General features: G+C 41.9%; 1 protein-coding gene across 1 annotated transcript in view; it reads right to left on the bottom strand.

The window, feature by feature from the left end:
* Nucleotides 1–22,327, bottom strand: part of prmt3 (protein arginine methyltransferase 3) — a 58,071-nt gene that overhangs the window by 13,260 nt on the left and 22,484 nt on the right. Inside the window, exons 11-14 of the mRNA XM_083995917.1 lie at nt 19,161–19,239; nt 12,880–13,067; nt 9,655–9,741; nt 268–318 (exon numbers count right to left, since the gene is read on the bottom strand). Of these exons, the coding sequence (XP_083852043.1) occupies nt 268–318; nt 9,655–9,741; nt 12,880–13,067; nt 19,161–19,239 (405 nt within the window). The remainder of the gene's footprint in view (nt 1–267; nt 319–9,654; nt 9,742–12,879; nt 13,068–19,160; nt 19,240–22,327) is intronic.

Below are 22,327 nucleotides of genomic sequence, written 5' to 3'. Positions count from 1 at the left end.
TTGTATTCTTCTGGACCATCCACAGCGTGCAGTGTGACTCTCAGCTACAATAGGAGGTGCGATCAAAAGGCATGACTGTGTTGCTCACGGAGCTTGGCGCTGGCCGTTCCGACCGGCTGGCTCGGCTGGGTAAGTGCTTATATCAGCAGTCGACTAGGACTGCCTGTCGATTTGCTGGCGGACGCCTCGGGGAGGGGGGGAACATGCTAAAGCGTGAACGTAATTGAGTTTCCGTTAAATGGCTTGGCTGTTGCCGCCGCTGCTTACCTTGTTGCTGCAGCCTTTGTCAAAGAAAATGTCAAAGTAGCCGACAACTGCCTGCAATGAAATATGAGAGGCGTGTTAGAATGTGACAGTACAATAAACCCCTGGATTTGTTTGACTACGCTGCAACTCCTGACGTGCCGAGCTGAGCCGAGAGAGGAGCAGGAGGCGGAACGAGTCTCGGGGTTTTAATGAGCAAAATGAGCTGCTGTGTTTGGGAATAAGGCAATAAAAGCAAACAGGGGGACATTGACTGTTCAGGTATTTACAGCTCCACTTCTTCATACTGCTACCTTAAAGGACACATAGGGATTTTAGATTATTTTGTTTGCCCTGCATCCTACATCATTTTTGTGTGTTACAGTCTATACGACTGTGCTGCATACCCTGTTATAGATATAGTGGATATTTATGTGATTCATATACAGTAAGAACTGCACTCTGTTCTCCCATCTCCTTCCTCTCACAACCAACTTGGTTTCTCATTAAGGCTGAGTCAACAACACGTCCCATGTGCTCCCTCTCCCCTCATCTGGGAGACTTGTCACTGGACAAAAGAAATAAATTATGGAGGCACCCGCCGACCACATCGAGGCAATTTTGCTGACAAAAAAAAAAGAAAAAAAGAAATCCAGAATGGTACATGAAATTAGCAATGTTGGCTATTTTTGGTGACAGTGTTGCAGCTATGTGAAAATACTCAGCAGGGAGGAGGAATCAGGAAATAAAACACTAATGTGCTTTTTGGTCCAAATGAATGTGAATTTGTTCTCATCTGAATAATGCCCAACAGGGGAAAGGGCATTAGACGCCTGACAAATCTCTTCTCTTAGGGAACCCATCGTTCTGTTGATATGACTTTGTGCAAACCAGTCTGGCCTCACATGTGTGCAGAAATGAGCTTTCCTTCAAACTGTTTATTCAATTGACTGAAACGTGGCCTATCTTTTACAATATCCTCCTGTCTGCCGGTGAGGATTAGCCGAGCCATGAACACATCTGAGTGAAAACCAATTCATGCATTTAAAAAACAAACTGAGGGGAAGTCTAGGGCCAGAGCGCCTGTAGGTGACCGTTGTCAGATATGTGAGGTAAAAACCACCCCCCAGGCTTGTTTTCCTCTCATTTCTCCCCCCACTGGAGGAAGAGAGGCACTCTATCAATCTCAGGAGCGCACTTGTAGTGGCAATGATGCAGAACTAATAGCTTTTAATCCTGACGCAGCTGACAACTTGGAGGCCAGCTCTCCGAGACAAAGAAGAGCCGAATCGATGCGGGAAAGGGAAAGAGGAAAAGAGAAGGGCAGATGAGAGGGAGAGGAAGATGTTTTTTAAAAAAAATGGGGGAAAAACAGGAAAACACACAGAAAGAAGACACAGGGGAAGTTTAAAGAGAGGGGAGGAGCAGAAGAGAGAGGGGCTGAAGCATTATGTAAAAGCCAGGGAGGAGGGTTTTTGATTTGTATCACTTGGAGAAGCATCAGTACCATCTGTTCACAGCTTCTCTGAAAGTGGCCAAAATTTCATTTCAATCATTTCTGCTGGTATAACTGGTTGAAAGACTAAGAGATCCTTTTTTTTCCCACCGTGTGTCTACATTCAGTACACACACACAAGCAGACTTGGTAATCATGATGCCGTCAGAAGCCGTGTTCAACACACTCCCCGTACAGAGGCTTCAATCAACCTTTATCGACTCAGACAGGCGGGGGCGGCACCGGCGGCTCGCAGCTAAACCGCCAGAAAAGAACCCAAAGAGGATAAAAGAGCATGTCACCCCAATGCAATTATGGCTTTTAATGAACGCTACAGAGACGCTTGGTGCCGAGGTAATTAGGAAATTAGCCATAATTACTCATCAGGCAGAGCAGATTCACCTCTCTCAGCCGGAGAGGCAGAGATCATCCTCATCGTTCCTCACCGATGACAACGCCTCGTAAGCGAGATTGATTGTCACTTCGGCAACTTTCACACCGCAGTGAGACGGGAAATTAAAATTTAGGTCACAGACAGAAACTTACAAATAAATACAAAACTGACGGAGAAGCTCGCCACCATTAAGAATCACATCTTACAGACAAATTAAAAAAAAAAAAAAAAACAGGAATATAATGGTCTCACACAAAACACAACAACAAAAAAGACTCTGCTGACCTGATATGGACGGTACCAGAGGCTTTTAATACTTTTTGCTTTAAACTGAGGCTGAGGGAGAGAGTTTATCAAAGTTTCTCGGGGCTCTACGAAAGGACTTAATGATGGTTTTTATGATGCTCAATAAAACGGTACAGGATCCTAACTTTAACTCCAGATGGGGACCGACAGAGTTTCTGTTCATGCTCATATTCACTTAATAAGAATTGAAACTTATACCTTAAGTCATTTTAAAAGGAGTTGTTGTCTGTTTGGGATAGCACGACATTGTCATTTATTCACTCATCTTTCAGACTGGGTGAACTGGTGAATTACGTCCAATATTTTGTCTTCTTAAAGGTCTGTTTTAATCTCCATCACCTCCTAAGACAAATATGTTGCTGTTTATCTGCTTCAAGATCCACTTTCTTTAACATCTGCTTGATAACTTTGACGACCAGTTGGTAACAAGTACGAGTACAGTGGCGTATTAGTTCCCTCAGGAAGGCTGTGCAGTGATATACTGGCTTCCTGACATCCAACAACTCTGCAGCGTGTCCTCAACATTCTCCTGTCTTGTAGCTTGCTAGCTTAACAGCATGACCACTTGGCTGTTCATTGTTATGGAAGTTAAAAAAAAAAAAGTAAAAGGAAAGCAGGGTTGAGTTGGCCATGCTGGGGGTTGAGGGCTGATCGGATTTGACGTCACAAAGTTGAGGTCCTGACGGCTCATTTTAGTGTTTTGTTACTATTTGTATTACAACATCTACACCTGATTCTTATATTGTTTTTAAAATGTTTTATTGTGATTTTACTTCTATTTTTAGACTTTTTTCCCCCCCTGTTAAGCTTATTTAATAACCTCTGTGTAAGATAACATCCAATACAAATAGGTTTTAATTGCTTTGGCTTTATGATTTTTTTTTATGATTAAAAAAAAAAGAAAAAAATATTGGTTCATGCCATCTTGATAATAGCCCGGGGCTTAGATTTGTGGTAATCAGAAACCATCAATGAATGAGGTATTATGTACAAAATGTGTGATTCATTACTTAAATATGTGGTCATTAAATCAGAACAACTCCCTGCTGTTATGTTGCACCTGACAAGTTCGGTAATTCCAGTGGGGGGGAAAGAGGAAAGGAGGGTTAAGGAAATGAGCGAGACGGACAGAGAGTCAAGGGCAAGGAAGCGAGGGAAACTTAAAGCAGACACCCACACACACCCACACACACACACACACACATACAAACACACGCCAAAAACAGGACAAATCAGAATGAGCGCTTTTCATTTTCATCAGCGTTTAGCCTTGGGCCCCGGCTCTGTCTGTGATAAGTGATGACAGTGGGCTCCTTGACAGCCCACGGAGGAGGCTCCGCAACGCTGCAGCTCTCCGGCCCCCATTCTCCAGGAAGAGCGGTGGGAAAATTAATAATTATCATCATGGATAACACCAACAGGGAGCAATTCATCATCGCTCCCCTTTCGCCTGGCTGTGTGTCAGCGAGCCGCGTGGCCCGGCCAGATACTATTATACAACAGTGGGAGGACGCACGGAGAGGGAGGGGGTAAGGGGAGGGAGTGGGAGGGGCGCTGAGGGGGGAGGGAGGGTGGGGGTGGGAGAGGAGAGGACTAATGCGCTTTTGATGGGGTTTATCCAGGCGTGGAGGCTTCGAGCACGACCACATCGCGGACGGGTTGGTGTGAACCCCCCCCCCTCCCCTCTCTCCCTCCTCCTCCCCTGCCTCTCTGGTCTGACTGCTGCCTCTATAGGCAGGTGGAGCACGGATCAGCCTCGGCTGCAGCGCACCTCCCATTGGTGCTCCCCGCTAATGTTGCCTCTCTACTGTAACAGTGTGAGGAAGGTCCAGAGACGAGCAGAGCTAAGTGTGTTTAGCTGCATCACTGAGCTCTGTCCAGGTGATAAAAAAAAAAAACTGTTTGGGGGGTGGAGGGAGGGACTGCAGCATCCATAACAAAGAAACATTCAAATGTGTGGTGCTGAAGATGCACACAACTTAGAGGGAAATCCCAGTTCTTGTTGCCCTGCGTGTTCATCATTTTTTTCATTTTTTACTCATTGTGGCTTTTGAAGAGATTTGGGAAATGCAAATTCTAGAGGAAGGAGCAGGGCCTTTTCCAAACAACATTCAATTTAATTCAATTTCATTTAAGACATCACAAAAGCTTATGTGGAGTGTTACCTGAAGTAAACACAGTGAAGACAGGCTTGTATCGGTTAGTACATTGAAATTATGTAGTATTTGTCTTAGCTTATCAAATAACCAAAGCACTTTATACCACAAATCACAATTATCCATTAGGGGGCAATTCTGGGGTTCAACATCTTGCCCAAGAATCTTTCGACAAACAGACTGGATTAGCCTGGAATTGAACCACCGTCCTTCTAATTAGTGGATGACCAACTCTATACAATCACCAGATACACTTTGCTCCTGAATCGCTGTTCTAGTACTTTGTTCCCTTTTGTTTGGAGTGAAAGTGTGACAGATTTCTGTTGCACTGAAGGTTTTTCGAAGGTGGTGGATGGCTCATGCACTTTCCCCAGCTGATTCATCCTTCTAGTGTCTGTTTCTGAAATCTCAGTTCCACTCATTCCCTCAATGATGAAAAGTTCTTCTATCTTGGTTTGGTTATAGACAGTACCTATACCTAATTTTAGATCCAGTGCAGTTACATTCATATATGAGCTTTGTTTACCATGTTCAAATGCAAATATGTTCCTTTGGTTTCTTATTTGTTTTGTTTGTTCCCAGACCCATCTCCCAATAAGAGATTGTGTTGTCATGTATGCATGCACATAAATGACTCCTCCTCCCCCTCCAGGTGCTGGAGGATAACACCATGCTTGATATGTAATACAATTCCTCCTTTAAGAATAGAACTTCTGGTTAACAATTAGAGAAGTGTGAGTCAACGCTCATATGCCAGTAGTATTATAATGTACTATCCCCTTCAGTGATAGCCCACATCTGTTGCAACGCTTTTGGACAACACTCAGTGTGTCTGGGATAGATGCCTCTGGCTGGTGTTGGATGAGAAGGCGATAATAAAAGAGTGGAAGTTCTTCTAGTTGAGAAAAATTTCAGCCCTTGTTAAAAACATAAACCATATCTTGTGGCTGCACGGCATCTGCTCTGTTTTTGTTGCTGTGCGTGCAGACACTGCTCTAGTCTGTGTCTTTTCTGCAGTGGATTTTTCCACTAATAACTGAAGGAAAAAGGCTCTGGCCTCCCAAGCTGCAGTTTATCTATGCATCTGCCATTTCACACAGATAAACTGGTCTTTATGAGAATGAATGTGAAAATGTGCAAACCTCAAACAATCATTTGACCATGCAATCCAAACTACAGTGAAGTGTTGATACAACATAAACATATATATAAAAAAAAAAAAAAAAAAGAATAACTTCACAGAGCATTGTTCATTATGAGAACACCGGTCTATTAACTCTGGGAAATTGTCGACCTCCGAGATAAAATGTGCCGATTCTTACATTTTTTGATTAGATGAATTAGAAAACGGGTGATAAAGGTGCTGGCTGGCTTCAATTTTCGAGATATTTTACAATAAATAATCAGACACAGGCAAGTATATTTGCCTACAAGGGAGGGGAGTGTTTGATGATCATGATGCCTCGCAACTTCTCGACAAAATACGGTAGAACAATGAAAATGTATCATGGAAGTTTATTAATTTACCTTCACTTTGAGACTTAGATTATTACGTAACTGTAATTTATTAGTCTTTTATTGCAAAGTATGTTCGTCTTGGCCAGATCTATGCATCAAATAGTTACTGTACATCTGGTGGCTTGTGAAAATGTCATTGCTTTACATTGTATGCTCCTCCTTAACCACATGTAATGTCACATAGTGAACTAAATGACGAGTAAAGATTAAGATAGAGCTACTGGGCTCCAGTTTACAACAGTGGAACCTCTTGTTGAAAAACCAGTCAATGAACAGACAGTTATACTTTTGGTATCAATAAAATACATTTATAATGGTTGGTGTGGCACCATTCTCATTGCTGTAGCACATTTTGCAGAAACGTTATGGAGCATATCACATAATAATCAAATTATTTTGATGCAATTTTGACCTGAAGCTGTATTGTATCTTGGAAACTGGAGCCAATTAACACTCATGACTTCATTATCCTTCATTGGTGACCCAATTCTGATCAAAATTAGCTACTTTAATTTTTAAGGCTTTTATCTTGTTGACCAGCGTTATCTAACATTTTACCAAATAAATAATGTTTGTATTCTCAATATTTGTATGAGCAATGTATTGTGAGGCATTCAGTAAACTGTATACACTTACTCCTCCTCATCTATTATATAGAAGCCATCGTTCAGCCACTGCCAAGTTCAAACTGAGCTGTTCAAGCATGCAGCAGCACAACATGACTTAGCTGAACCCTATCCAAGTTTTTGAAAGATAGAAAATAAAATAATATTAATTCCTCCTCGCTTCATAAATGTAAAAAATATACAACAAATACACTGTGGCACTCCCCAACACCTACAAACAGACTGACAAAATGAGCACATTTCCCCTTTAACCTCTTGGGTGTTTACATAATCAATATGTTGAACATCTGTTAGTAGTAAACAGCTGCAAACACAGTTCTTGTTGACAGTCATCCGACACCCCTGTTCTGACTGTTACTGCTCCACAGTTGAGAGTTAAATTTGTGAGAGTGGGTTTTTTCCATTAACAATTCTCTTCCTAATGTGCTGCGAGTCGTCCTTGAAGTTGACGAGTGTCTACTGTGTCAGTCCGGAAGGCCGCCACCTCCCCACACACACAATTTAAATCTGATGGAAAGCAGGTTAAAGATGGATTGCTGAGACTGTAGCGCTACAGTAGCTACGTCAGCAGCGGTGACACGGAGGTGTTAAAATTAATTACAGACAGAAACTTATTCTCTCCTGCCTATGCCATCAGCATACATCATGGCTCAGGTGAATGGATTGTGGAGGCAAGAGGGAGGGGGGGGTTAAAAAAGGCAAAGAAACAGATGCCCTGAGAGATCTTCTGATCCAAAATTAAATTCAAGTTTCAGCACATACGTACTGTATTATCTATGTGGCTCCACAGTTTGCAAATGCAGACACAATGTATGCGAGGCACAGAGCATGTGAAATGTAAAAGGGAGGCAAGGAGGGATAAAATAAAGCGAGAGCAGGAGGATTTGTCTTGTGCGTGAACGGCGCAGACGCAGGGGTTGTGCTGTTCATTTAATGCAAGGTTAGGCAGGCTGAGCTGATGAATGGACTGTCGACAAGAGAACAAAAGCAGGCGCTCCATCAAAGGACGGGAGCAGCAGCGGCGGCGGCGGCGGCTCTTCCTCACTGATCCCCGAGCACTGGTCCAGGAACAGTTTACCCTTCACACATCCAAACCCCTCTAACCCTAATGACCACTGAAGAACTGGGGCCAATACCGACTACAGATCAGTATCTTTATGGTAACTTCTCTCTATACCCTGCCGGCCAATAACCTGCTGTAAATCCTAGGACAAACAGGCTGGGTGAATGCGATGTCTCATACACAAAATACCTGCATTATAAAAAAAAAAAAAAAAACAGAATGTACTTGGATAAAACAAGTCTGGGAGCACAAGCGGATATGCCACCTCTGTGCGACATGATCCCATCATCTGTTTTGCGCGGCGCACCTCTAACATGACTGGACTTACGTCCCAGAAATAGAAACTGGTTGCTTTCAATTACAGAGCAGAAAAGACAGGAAAAATGAGAGGATGTTTACAAATCCCATTAAGTCCAGAAGCCTTACCCAGGGAGCACGGGCCAGAAAATAACCACCTATTGATTATCCATTAAACCAATACACCAGACAGTGCAGTAACACTGCAGCACAACACAAAGCTCCTCCGACACAATGGCCTTTTTTTTTTTCTCCTCTTCTTCTTCTTTTTTTTTTTTTTTTACAGACAGATCACTTCGGTGTGGCTGCTCTGTAGTCGGCAGGTCACTGCGGTACAGAGAAATGTGGCTGAGACACTGGAGGAGGTTCAGGGGGAGTGAGTGGGGATGGCTTGGAGGGGGAGGGGGAGGAGGGGGAAGAGGAGGAAGAGGAGGAGGGGTGGGGTGGGGTGGAGGTGTTGATGGTGGCTGCCAGCACCTCACCAAATAAACTCATAAACCATTCTCCATGCTTTGGTGCCTACAGCTACTGAGGACACACACTTCAGTTTCGTGCTTCGTTGTCATTGGTCAAGCTGACCTGCGCGCCACAGCGCACCACACCACAACCTTGGCTGGGTTTCAGACCAGTCATGTGTCGTCTTCCACGGGGTCGGTAAATGATCACCATTTACTTTTTGCGATAAGGTGAAATGAGTCAGCTGTTGTTTTATTTTGAGTCTGGGCAGTGATACATGGGTTAATAAACAAAGAGTACATTAAAACGCTGTTAAATACTTAATGCAACGTTCGAATGCACAGACATTATTAACCTGAGAGGAGAACACAAATGATGTCATTAAAGAGTATAGTAATTAGTTTTTGTTGTTAGGGTTCGGCTGAATTGGCTATCTGTATCTAATTTACAGTTTTTTGACAAGTGAGAGAAGTTTGTACAAGAGGATACAGTTGATGTTCCTTATGGAATATCTGAAAGATACCTAAAGGAGTTCAGCTCTATTTGGCTTCAAGTTGAGGGGTGGGTTGCTAAGTGTGTAAGTGCGTGTGTTTTGGCGTTTGAGAGAATGACGGGGGCAAACAGGATGTGAACATTCACTATGTGGTATGACATGTAATTCAAAGTCACATTAGCCTCAGTGCTCTGATTCGATTTGAAACTCTATTAACTATCCAAGTGACAGACATCCTCTTAAATACAGAAACAACATCCATCAACATGACCTGACTGATGTCTTTGCTGTTTGTATTGCCTTGTTCCCCTCGCACAACAGCTCTGATAAATGACGGATGATACCAGCGGATGTCCAAACTTTTGTTTCAGGTCTCTTTTTTTTTTGGTGTACCACTAAACATTTGGACGTTTGGACAACTAGAAATGAAACACAGTCACCTAGGAAAAACAAAAATGACTTGCAGTACTTTCTCTTGACAAAGACATTTTGAAATGACATGCTGAATTAAATATTGCTCATTTACACAAAGTAGTAACTCGGATGTTATTAACTAACAATTCTGTGTGTGTTTATGAAGGTGTGTGTGTATGTGTGAGTTACTTACAGTGCACTCTGTGGTCTTCGTCATCTTCAAGCAGAAATCTGATGCAAACTCCAGCTCAGAGAGGCACACTGTGTTACAGTCAATTGTCTGTTGAAAGGCAAAAACACACACACATCATATAATGCACAGCAGAAAGAAAAGACAATCCCTGATAACACTGTGATTTGTGAGTACACAATACAAAGTAAGACAAAATAGCAAGCACATTACATTCAAAAAGCCAGTGTTTTTCATATTTTGTTATGTTGCAGCCTTATGCCACAATAAAAAAAAATTCTGACTTATCAGTTGTCACTCGACACCTCAAATGGCAGTATGAAAACATACTTTTAGAAATGTATCAAAAAGGATAAAACTGAAAGATCCCTTTATTCGGACCATTTGGTGCTCCCTCACATTTCTCTTGATCATCTTTAAGAAGTTTCTAAACATCGCTTGGAGTCCACCACTAAGATTTGAAAAACTCCACAAGTGTCTATGTAAACTGTCATGTGGACAACGTATATTAGTGAAAAAATGAAGACATAAGGAGGAGGGAGCTGTCTACAGATGTCAGAAACAGGAGTGTGACAAAAACAACTGGCTGAATGGAAAGTTCCCAAGACTCCAGCCGCCTCCATGGTAACAATAATACGAGTAAGGGGAAACATTCACAGTGCGTCTTGATAGTAATCTTGAGTTGTTGTATCAGCAATCTCTGACACTGACGATATCTACACAAAATAATGTCTGTTCCTGATCATTTGTCAGCATCACATGAATGCAGAATTTGTTGTCTATTATAAAGAGCAGACTACGTTTTTCACTAGTAGCACTGGTGCTCGTTACTGGAAAAAATGCAGCACAACATAATTCACCACACAACCAAAATATTTAATTCTTTTTTTTTTCATTTTGACTGCATTACTGATTAATGGTGTGACAAGTACTAATTTATAGATATAACTGCTTCTGCTGTTTTTCTTTTTAATAAGGTAAGAAAAAAAAAGGTATTTCATCAGTATATTACTGTGATTACAGGACAAACACCACAACAAAATAGGGAAACAACTCCCTCTTAGATGTTTTCATTTCCTAACTCCCTGAGGGCCACTGTGCACCTCTGAAGGCCAACTCGTATAGTTTGGCCTTCTTGCTCTTTTCCCCTGACTGCACCATATCTTACAACCTCCTTGGCATCAAACCCCACAGTTAAACCTTAGTGAATAAATGAGAGAAGGTAGTAGAGAGGGCTGCTGGTGGCAGTTATAATGATAGCAGAAAAACACTTTGAAAGAATAAACATGTTTAATCCCTGACAGGTTTACATGTAGAGGCTTTTAAGACGCCGTTTAGAGCATCACACTCTACGGCAATGACTTTCTACAGCATTAAACTTGTGAATCTGAGCATGAACTATGTTGCATTGTTAGGCAGGATTAAAGCAGCTTCAGTTGGAAGTCAAATTTTTCTCGAGCTAAGCATTCCTATCTGGTCTCCCTGAGAAGAAACTCATCTGTTTTGCCGGAATTTATAATTCCGCGAAAGGACTCTCAATTTTACGGAATAGCAGCCAGCCTTAATGGAATGTTATTGGATCGTATCAACGGGAGGCAATAGATGAGAGTCCATGTAATTTGGGCAGAGGGGCTGTCTATTTGTCACTGGAGGGGAGAAACTATCGATTAGAGGATTCAAATTCCATTATATCAAGTTCTCCCCTCATTCATCACATCCACAGATGGGTGGAGGACATGCTACTTAGCAAATAGGCCAACCGGCAAAGAAACACAGGGCGGTATGAGACACGAGAGGAAAGAGCAGTCCTGTACAGCAAGATTCAGAGGAGGCATCTATGTCCTTAGATGTGTGTGTGTGTGTGTTTGTTTTATCTTTTGCGTAATGTGTGTGCTCTCCCATCAGCTCAGTGAAAACTGCTCTATCCACAGGAGGCTGAGAGTAATGAAGTTTCTTTAAGAGGAACTTAAACAAGGATTAGATAGATCAATCACCCAGCGCTACAGCATCACCACACATACACACACAAACACCTACGTACATTCAGGGCCCTCACTCTCTCTCTCACTCTACAGCTAACTCCTGCTCTCCTTCTCTGTCTACGCCTTAACAGCCTGGACCCTGCAAACTCTATTTCCCCTGTTTGTGACGCGTGTGTGTTGTTGTTGTTGTTGTAGACACTAGACAATGACAGACAGACATTGACTGGAAATCTGAAACCAATAAATCCATCAGATCAGGTATTAATTATCAGATATTCAGCTGTTAGTGTTATCCACAGACAAAATGACAAGTCACTGACAGAGATACAAAGACAAACAAAGACAAAGCGGAGCATGACTGATATGTTTCTCACACTTCCCAGGACAACCATCTACTGGCAGGGGGTCATGGAAAACATTTGTGACAGCATGCGAACAGATGTTGTTCATACACCTGCCCTATGCCTCTTGAATGGTTGAAGAGGTAATAAGAGCATTGGTGGGAAAAGGGCGTACTGGCTTAAGTCACATGAGACACTGGATGGGGCAGAATAACTCTAACTACTGGAGTGGTTCATGGCCTCATCAGAAAACTGCCTCCTATGAGTGGCTGATTTACAAAATAAGGAAGAATCTGGATCAGGGAAAGCTAGACCAAGATGAACCTGTTGAATTAATACATACACAAACAAATTGCACTCTTGTTCTTTAGTTATTATAAAAACACCTACACCTGGCTACTTGTCATGTCATGCATCTGTACGGATACAGAACTTCACCGTGACCTTTAAAGGGATAATCTCTATAGTTTTAGGAGTAGGTTCGTTACCGTTAATTGTCGGTGCAAGCTATTTTTAGAACGGTGGAGCAGAGCTGCGAGCTGCTCAGAGCTACGCTATGGAGGCTAATGGGATTTCTTGGTTTCCTTCATCAAACTCATCAAATACACAATCCAACTCCAAAACGCTCTCGTGAACAAGTTGTGACCTGCACATTCACCACGCTATGAGATAATAACAGAGTTGTTTTCTAAGTAAATTCATGCAAAACTGCTGATGCGCGTTCCCGTCGGAGGCAGTTTTTCAGCAAGCAGTCTCTGCATTTGCCGAATTTGTCTCTGCTCCGCCGTTCTAAAAATAGCTTACACCGACAATTAAAGGTAACCAACCTACTCCTGAAACCGATCGGGATTATGGCAATGGGCCGATTTGCCAAAATGTTGAACTAGCCCTTTAAGCATGCTTACCTGTATGACTGAAGGCTCAGAGATCAGGGTATCTGCATTCACCACTTCGACCATAGCCTCAGGTACCACTGCCTTCTTCATGCACGCCATGTTGAAGCCATACACGTCGTCCCAGAATGCAATGCGGTCTTGGTGCCTCTGTGTGTCACCCAGTGCTGCCAGGCTGATATTACAAAGGTCTGGATAGACTGTGGACATAGAAAAAAAGCAAGGAGTCACCTTTTCCATTTAATAAGCAATGGAGGAAAAACACAATAGCATTTTAATTAAACAAGAATATTGCTTATCAATAAATTAATAATTAAAAGCAACAAACAGTGGTGTCAATGTCCATATTTTTTGGAGGTCATTGCAACTCAAAGTTGGGTTTCAGTGCGCTAAGCTATTGTTAAGTTTGCTCAGGTACTTATTTTGTTCCAAACAGAAGTCCATTAATGAGGAAAAGGCGGAAAACGGTGCTGAGATGTGCTTAATATCAACAAATGTAATGGCTCAAAAACCATTCGACAAATTTAATCACAAGGCTTTAACATCTTGTGGGTGTGGAGCGTTGCATCAATTTCACGAGGCTGCTGTAATGACTGTATCCATCACGTGTACATGAAACAAGGCCTGATGACCATTTTGTCCTACTTTTATACTTTACTCTGTGCTGTACTGTAAATGGCTAAAGTGAGGACACCTGAGCATTACTATGTGTGATTATTCAATATTACTGTCAAAAAACGAATATGCTATTATAGCAGTCTGTGTGCACAACGCATTTCATCATCAAGTGGAACTCTTCATTGCATTTTCAAGGGGAAAGCGAGATATCTTCCTCTACAGGAAAATTACATAACAAACAGAGCATTAAGACAAAAGCAATCACAAGTATCCTTTTATCCATTAACCCTTTTATTAATTATAATAATGTGTAGGCTACTGCGTGCTAATCAAAGTCATGTTCCCATGGACTTACTTGAGTTATCTTATTAATTTACCAGCAATACTGATGTCTATGCTTTGTGATAAAGAATGAGGTTAAAAAGCATCTATGATCGCTCACACAGATTATTTATTTTGGAGTACCTTTAATTTCCTCAGTTGTTGTGTACCTTTAATTTTATTTGTACTTTTTTCCTCTCTTTATCTACCGGTATGTATATTGTTGGTTTAATCAATGCTTTGTTGAATTTAGAGCTGATTATAACATATTATACAACATTATGGCCTACGATACACTGGCAGTGTGATGTTTCATACTGAGAAATATTTGAAACAATTATTTGGATGTATTTCTTTAGTTGATGTGATATATAATTTGTGCATACTCAGGGCTTCAAAGTTGAAAGTGTCTCCATAACCTGAACCCGTCACCTTAGAAAACCTATTTTAGAAGTTAACTCTGTCACTGGGATGAATGTTTCCAGTTTCATTTTTTTCAAGCTTTGCCGAGGGAGCATAGACAGTGATTACTGTTGCTCCTCACATTACATAACACTTGTCTACTGAATGAACATTATCCATGTCTTAAAATGAGCATTAAACATGAGCCTTAATGTCTTTTTATTGCCTTCTCACATCTGAATGGATTCCTTTGCGTGGTTAATATGCCTGGTGATTAAGCCAGCTCTGAGCTGCTTGAAGTCATTGGTATCCCTACTGTGAAGTGACATTAGCCAACTCAGAGGCCTAGGGCCTCAACTAGAGTGTCAGAAGACACTCAACCAGATAGATCATGACAGTCAGGACCAAATATCAGCATAGCTTACTGTTAAATATACTTGACTTTGGCATCATGATAACTTCCAGTAGGACATTCATAGAGCACTGCAGGCGACTATTCAGAGCTATCAATACACATGACAATAAGTCATGTATTTGAAATATTGGTGTATTTAAATATCCATCAATCAAGGTTGGAGCCATTAACGTTAGCAATACTTGATTGTAACTCCAAGTAGTTAGCTGTAGCAAAAGCAAACGAAATTAGTAAGAAGCTATCGACAACAGCTAACATTAGCAGATAGCTACAGAAAGTACTTCTATATCAGCTTCTTTACCAACACACTTTAAAGAACAAGAAAAGGGGCATTGGTAGGGTTATTGGCTTGTTAGTGGGCTCACTTCAGTTCAAGACAAGAAATAAGAGTTATTATTGGTGCTGCTGGATACCACATATAGTTAGCAGCAGCAATGAAGCTCATATGTAGAACTGGCTCTATTCAAATATATAGCCATTGGGCATGCAGCAACAGCGATTCGCAACAGAATAGCTATAAGCTTAGCTATTAGCTTAGCAGATGCTACAATTAGCCATCTAACAAGCTATCAGTTTCCTCTACACAGCACACAAGAACATGTTTTAGTAATACTTATACACATTTGGGGGAAATGTGTTATGAAAGGCAGAAAGGTGATCATAAAGTAAGAGCTGATTGAGAGGTTTCTTTTTTTTTTAGCCATTACACAACTTGACAACTAGCCTACATACAGTAGGCCTAGCTCTATTTCCAGCAACAACATTTCTGAAATGAGAAAAATAGAAAGTGCGAGAAGCATAAAAAAATTGTCCTGAGAATTAGAATCAGTTTAAACTGCTGTGAAACAAACTTGACTTGATTCTCTGTGAAGCAAACCAAAAACTTCTGTACAGTCATTTTTTTATTCTTAAAAACACACCACCCTTCAAACGAGGACATTTTATCTTTTTTGCCTGGCATGCATGTTAGCGCATATAGTCTCATATAACACACTGGGCCATAAAACGTGTGAATGGATGGTGACAGCTCAGTGATGGGCAACTCATGGCCCCTCATTATTAGCTGAAGCCTACTCGTGACCCTGTGAGTGTCACAATACCTAATGACTGTGCACACACATATTGACACACACACAGACACGCAAACAGCAGATTTGTCAGTTCATTTTACTCTGATTATTGAACCGAGTGAGTAATTATGAGGGCCAGGTGAGGGGAGGGGGGAGAGTTGCTGATTGGGCAGAATTGGGACAGGCCCGTCTGCGAGACACGCTGGAAAAGAAATAGAGACAGAGAGAGACGAATAGGTGAAGGGGGGGTGCTGTGGTTGGTGTGGATGGAGAGGGAGAAAGACGAAGGGGAAGAAGGAGGGGGGGTACACGGGCGTCCCCAGATTCATGGCTTTGACATCTGCGTCCTTCTCGACTCGCTGCTCACAGCCCGTTTGTCATGCCCCCCCTCCCTCCCTCTCTCCACCCTTTTCTCTTGCTCTCTCCATCTCCCCCCATTGGTCGGCAGTGAAAGAGGGGAAGACAGTGTGGGAGGGGGGCATGGGACAAAACCTATCCCTTTTCCCTGGACGCTGTGCTGTGCCAGGCATGCAGGGACACATTTAAGGATGAAGGGGAGGTTAATGTAGTGGGGAGAATGAGGGAGCCGCTGTAACTCTCTTCTAATGTAGCTTAAACACACATACAGCAGCAGTGCTGCAGGGCTGGACTAATAACTCAGCACAGCCGTGCGCACACACACTTAAAAACCTGAAATACACTTAATAACAGAGGTTGATAAATGCAACGTGACACAATTACTATGTTAAGATCAACATTCAATAAGTTAAGGTGTGTGTACCTTTGTTGTGGTTGTAACATTAAGGTGCAGTGTAGCTGTGTTAAAGTGCACGACTGTTTGCTTCACAGATTTGCACATAAATACTGCCTGGGGCACGTTTACCTCTGAACAAAAAAATAACAATATGGAGGACTCTCCACTCACAGAACAGACACTGGTAACAATGGTAACCAACCTCTTTTTAGTTTCTGGTACCAGTGATAAGAAATAAACTTATCAATCTCTCACAGCGCTTTCACACATGCAGTGCAACCACTATAATTTATTAAAACATTACCCATGGGAGCTATAGAAGCAAAGGCAAAATGTCTGGAGAATATTAAATGGAGAATTCAAAACAAGTAAGTTGGGCCTCATTATGACGTTTCTCTCCTGCCTACTGCACTCTATCCTCGCCTGGAGCAAATAGGAGCATTTCCACAAGGTGAGAATATGTCTGACACGGATAATCTCCTGTTGTGCTCTACATGTGTGAAAGGGCAACACTGGCCAATGTCCGGATCTGAATCCCTGGACGCTGTCTGAGCTCTTATGAGAAACCAGCTGACCTTAAAAAAATGAACAATTTTCTATTTCATTCGGTCTCATACCATTTCACAGAATAGCTGGTCAGACTGTTCATCAGGAAGAACCGAGCATGAGAAAGGAAATATTATTGGCTTATTGGATAAATTACATTATGAGTATTGCCATGGATTTATCATTACATGTTGTGGACATTTTTTTAAGACATGTACCGAAAATCCTCAGGCTGTGTGGGTATTTGTGGCGTTGGTGTCAGTACGTGTTTGTGAAATGTTTTTGTTTTGAGTTTCAAATTGTTTGTTTTTATTCATTTTTTTGTCTTTTCGGTGTTTTGATCATATACTTGTGATAAAAATCAAAAAGAAAAAAATGTGTGTGCTTATACGCGTTATTCCAGAGGTCCTTCAAATGATGAACAGAGGAGCAACCTGCCGTTACGACTGTGTCAGAAATAACATGAAACAACCAAACTGCCCCGTCTCCTAGTAATCAATAAAATAATACAACAAAACATGCAGTTACAGAACAATAAGTCATTTCTTGACACCACTATTACATTCAAATCATCAAAATACAAACAATGCACAGTTGTGTACTTTATACGCTTCCATAAAACTTCCCACAATGCTCCCTGGCAGTGAGAGCAGCCCGTGTTGGGCGTCAAGGTTGAAGGCTCATGATGAACCATATGGTGTCCTCTGACCTGTCACTTTTCTGACTCACTCAGGTCGCACCTCTGCCTGTCCAATCTCCCTCACCAACAGATCCGTCTATATAGGTGAGCGTGACCTCTCTCTGACGATCCAAGGAGCCGCTAAAGGCAGTGTGGTGGAACCGTCCCTTAGTTGGGTCACATGTGGCATAAGACATTAAATCCAGTCAGTGTGGCAGGTGTGGGACGACCCCATGGGCTGACACACACACAAACGGAGGAAATTCCCTGAGGAGAAGTGAACCATAGGTTTTCATTATTTTAACTCAAAAACCTAATTGGAAATGTTTTCGTCATTATCATCTTTTTCTTTCATGGTTGCATGACAAAACGGATAAACAAGATGATACAGGGGTACGACAGCATGTCAGCAGTATGAGGCCAAACCGACACTACCAAGTTGCTACTGAGGCAAAATATAAAAAGCGGCACAGAAGCCAAACTCAACTGCTGCATCCATGTCTCTCGTCTTGGCTCATCCTTCACTCCAGCCACTCAGGAGACATGTTGTCTTTAAAACAGCTGTGTGTCAGCTTGAGGTGAGCTGCCGGGCCTCCCCACCGACTCAACCATTCCCACTCAGCTGTTTGTCGCACCACCTCTGAGCATGGCTCACATTAGAGAGCAGAACACTCTCTCAAGTTGTATAACATATCCTCTCCACTGCCCTTCAAAATATTCCTCTGCTGAGTTGTTAACACGTGCATGTACATAGCATGCTCATAATTTCATTCACTGTATAAATATTCTAGCACCAACCTGCCCGATATGAAAGAACCTGCAGCACAAGATTGAAGCAGGTGTGCTGTTAAACTTCACTATAGTCATTTTACATGTTGTTTTAAACAAACTGTGGAACTTGTCACTGTTGTTACTGTTCCTGTTAGTCTTTGGTGTTATTTTGTTTCCTTTTTTTTTAAATTCACATAGTTTTGCACTGTAAATCTTACAACCAGTAAGGGTAGTTGTACCTTGGTATTGGTTTAATGGTTTAATGTTAAATTCCCCCCAAAATATATAAGCAAATAAAATACATTAAGTATTGGCAGAGACAATACAGTTTGTTTTTCATTTGAATCATTTAGTTATATGCCACATTACCTATGTATTTATCAATCTATATTGTTTACAGTGCTGTAGCTACACAAAGCGATTCAGGGTCTGACTGTACAAAAAATGTTGATCCTCCTGGTGGAGGGTGGGTTCATCTGTCTGTGACATTGTGACACTGTAGCAGAACCACGCCCCCTGACGCCCCCTCCCACTCCCACATGCCACTTTGGTTGACAGCCAACATTTGATAACTCTCAATAAAGCTGTAATAATTGAGATCTGATATTCAACACAACATATTTATATCATAATTAATATCAAGCTGAAACCAATTCAACAACACAGATTTTAATGTAAATATCCTTTTTGATAAGGACTTAAGAATGTGTGACCTACCTGAGCCACCGTCCGCCAAGTAGAGGTCTCTGGCATGCAGGACAGAGTCCAACATGGACTCAAACAGCAAGAAGTAACCCTGGAAGTGAGGAAATACACATTATTAACTCAGCTTCTTATAGAAAAAACCACAGAAAACTGCTTCTTAGTCAGCATCACCTGCATTCTTGTAATAACTGCAGGAGCCGCGAGACAATTCAATTATTTTTCTAATCCAACATCACCAGGGTGAAAATTTGAATTAGCAGTGACTGTGAATCGAGTGATGTGCCCACGTGATCTGACGCCCAGCATCCAGAGGCTTGACCCTGGGCTGACCTCCTGTTCTGCTCCAGTAGACGGCACATTAACCGTGGCATTATTTCATTAATGCTGAAATTGGGTTTTGTCCACATCTTGTTGGCTTCGACCTGAGTGGCAGATACTGCTGACAAATGGCTTTTTCTACCTACCAGTCCCTCAACCAGGCGACCAACCAATCGTGCAAGCTCAAGCTGCAATGCTGGCCCCCTCAATATGTTATTTGTGAGCACAACATCTGGGCTGGTTCAGAAATATGGGAGGGCATATCTCCATCAAGGAGGAAGGGGGTGGAGCAAAATCCCTACTTGTGTATTTTACTGCAACTTCTGACCCATATCAGTCCTTACAAAGCTGTGAAACTGGCGGCTTCCTCCTTCAGGAACAAAAATACCATCAATGCTTAGGTGCTTTAGGGTTTAAAATAGGACCATAAAGAAAGATAGCACATCCAGTTTTCAATCTAGACATATTTTTTTCATCACAAGAGATCAATTCAATAGCAAATCTTTGTTACTGCTGCGGTGATGTATTTTATACTTCAATTTTAGAGACTTTTAGGGAAATGGCTCATTACAGCATTATTTGGAGAGCTGAATCACAGCAAGCAAGATGTGAGGAGCTCTCCAGTGATACAACTGCTGCTGGGGATAGTAAAAAAAAAAAAAAAAGATAACAAAATGGCCTGAGTTATGTTTAATAATCTAATCTGTCTGATTTCTCCTCAGTGAAGGCAAAGAAGGACAAGGAGAGGTGAGTGCCAGGGTGGAAGATTAAGAGCCAATGTGTGTTTTTGTTTGTGTGTGTTTGTATGATGAAGAGAAGGTAGGGGAGCAGAAGAGAGGAAGAGCCCGACAGTGATAGAGAGAGAATGCAGTGGCCAGCTGAATAGTAATTCCAGGAGATAAGAGCCTTATTATTCAAATACAGACTTGAGAGAGGAGAGGAGGGCAAGCAGCAGACAAACGGGGGAAACAGGCCTGATTTATAACTCCAGGATCGTCACCGTCGCTGTCATATGCCTGAGCTGATAATGATGACAACGATAAAGCCGATATAACCAACTCATCCTCCGCGAAGCGATAAAGAGAAACATCCTCTCCGTTTATTGATAGCGGACTGGTCTCGAACCAAAGTCAGACTGGCGGCTCGTCTGCTGCTGACTGTTGTGGTCCAGTCGATGTCCTTAGCGGCGGAGCGGGTCATTTTTAAAACCCTCACATAGAGTACACCGGCCTCGTAATTTAGAGGCCAATTTCACAGGACACTGATTCACTTGAAGGAAAGGGGGTAGGAGAGAGAGAGAGAGGCCTGAAAGCAGAGTCACACCTTAGCTTTATCGTCAACCTCCTCCAGGGCGTAATCCCTGTGCTCCCAGAGATTTGTATTCTTGGTCTTTTTCCAAAAGCATTGTCCCTAAGAACCCATGAAAGTGAGTTGGTTTACCTCTGCCTATTACAAGCAAACACCTTATTGCCTTCCATTGTAAAAGCGGCTGTGGAGATTTGGGGGGTTTTTGGATTGATGAACTATGTTCGATTGAAAGGCTGACACATGATTAAACATAAAATTCATGTTGGTAATAAAATATGGTTTTCTATTCTCAAACTTCTGGAAACAAACATCTGTGAACCTACCCTAATGTTCTACAAGACAAGACAGTGCCCTCTGTGCATTAAACCGCAATATCTAATATTTGATCACATTTCAATGCATTCATACCACATGTACAATCAGTGAATAACAAAAAACTTCAAAAAGTTGAGGTATTCCACTAAGGGTTAAGGCCTGTGCTGTTTTATTCTCAGTATCACAAAGTGATCTTGATGTATCTGCTATCACAGACGTGTTAGTTAATCAATTCCAGTGCATGAGAGAAACGTGATTTACCTAGTTTTAGAAATTAGTGGGTGATAACTGCACAAAACAAAAAAAAAGGAAAAGATTATCTGCCTTACTTTCTCCTTTTATCTCACTTCACTTTATCTTTATTGACTTGTATTAAGAAAAACAAGATTAAATCTGGACACCGTGCTAATTTACTAACTTTTCTGATACCATTCCCACCAATCGATCCATCTGTCTGCAGCCTCAGTGGTACAGACAGGCAGAGATGTTGGTGGGAGAAAACGGCTCCGTTTACTGTCAGGCTGGAGCAGGCTGGAGGAGGCGACACTCTGCAGTATAGTCACTGTGCATTTCCATAAAAGAGACTAATGAAAACCTAATGAGAATGGGCTGGAGCAGCTTATACACATTAACAAAATTAGCATATAAAACACATTCCCCTGAGTGGGCTTCCACACACGCTCACATACACATCTATATATACAAGAATACACACACACAGACATGCCAAATACACTTTTACAGTTGTCTTTTGTGTTTTTGTCAAGAACTTTACCTGGTTCATTGAGTTATCAGTGTCCTTGATGTTACGCAAAAAGCTATTCTATAATAAAGAACTTTTATAATTACTACTGCAGTGTTCTCCTGTCTTTGGTTGCTGGAGGCAGAGTAGAGGAAAAAGGATGGCATGCTACAATTTACAGAATCCTTGTCCATCAACCCTTGAGAGACCGATTGGCTGTCAATTATAGGTACCAGGAGACATTCGGGTACAAAATCTGCATCAGCAGTTTATACTTTCCTCCACCCTCCACTTCCTCCTCTCTCCTTCTGCATTCAACACACGTGTTCCTCAATTACTGCAGATCATCATCACTTCCAGTCCCGGGAGGGCCAAGGCAAAATAAAGGAGATGGTGTGCATGCATGCATGTGTGTGTGTGTTCCCTGGGTGTGTGTGTGTGTGTGTGTGGGGGGGGGGGGGGTTGCTTTCACACTTCACTGAACACTGAAGGCAGC

Source organism: Trachurus trachurus (genome assembly GCF_905171665.1).
Source record: "Trachurus trachurus genome assembly, chromosome: 3".
NCBI classification, from domain to species: Eukaryota; Metazoa; Chordata; class Actinopteri; order Carangiformes; family Carangidae; genus Trachurus; species Trachurus trachurus.
This window is presented reverse-complemented; position numbering and strand designations above follow the sequence as displayed.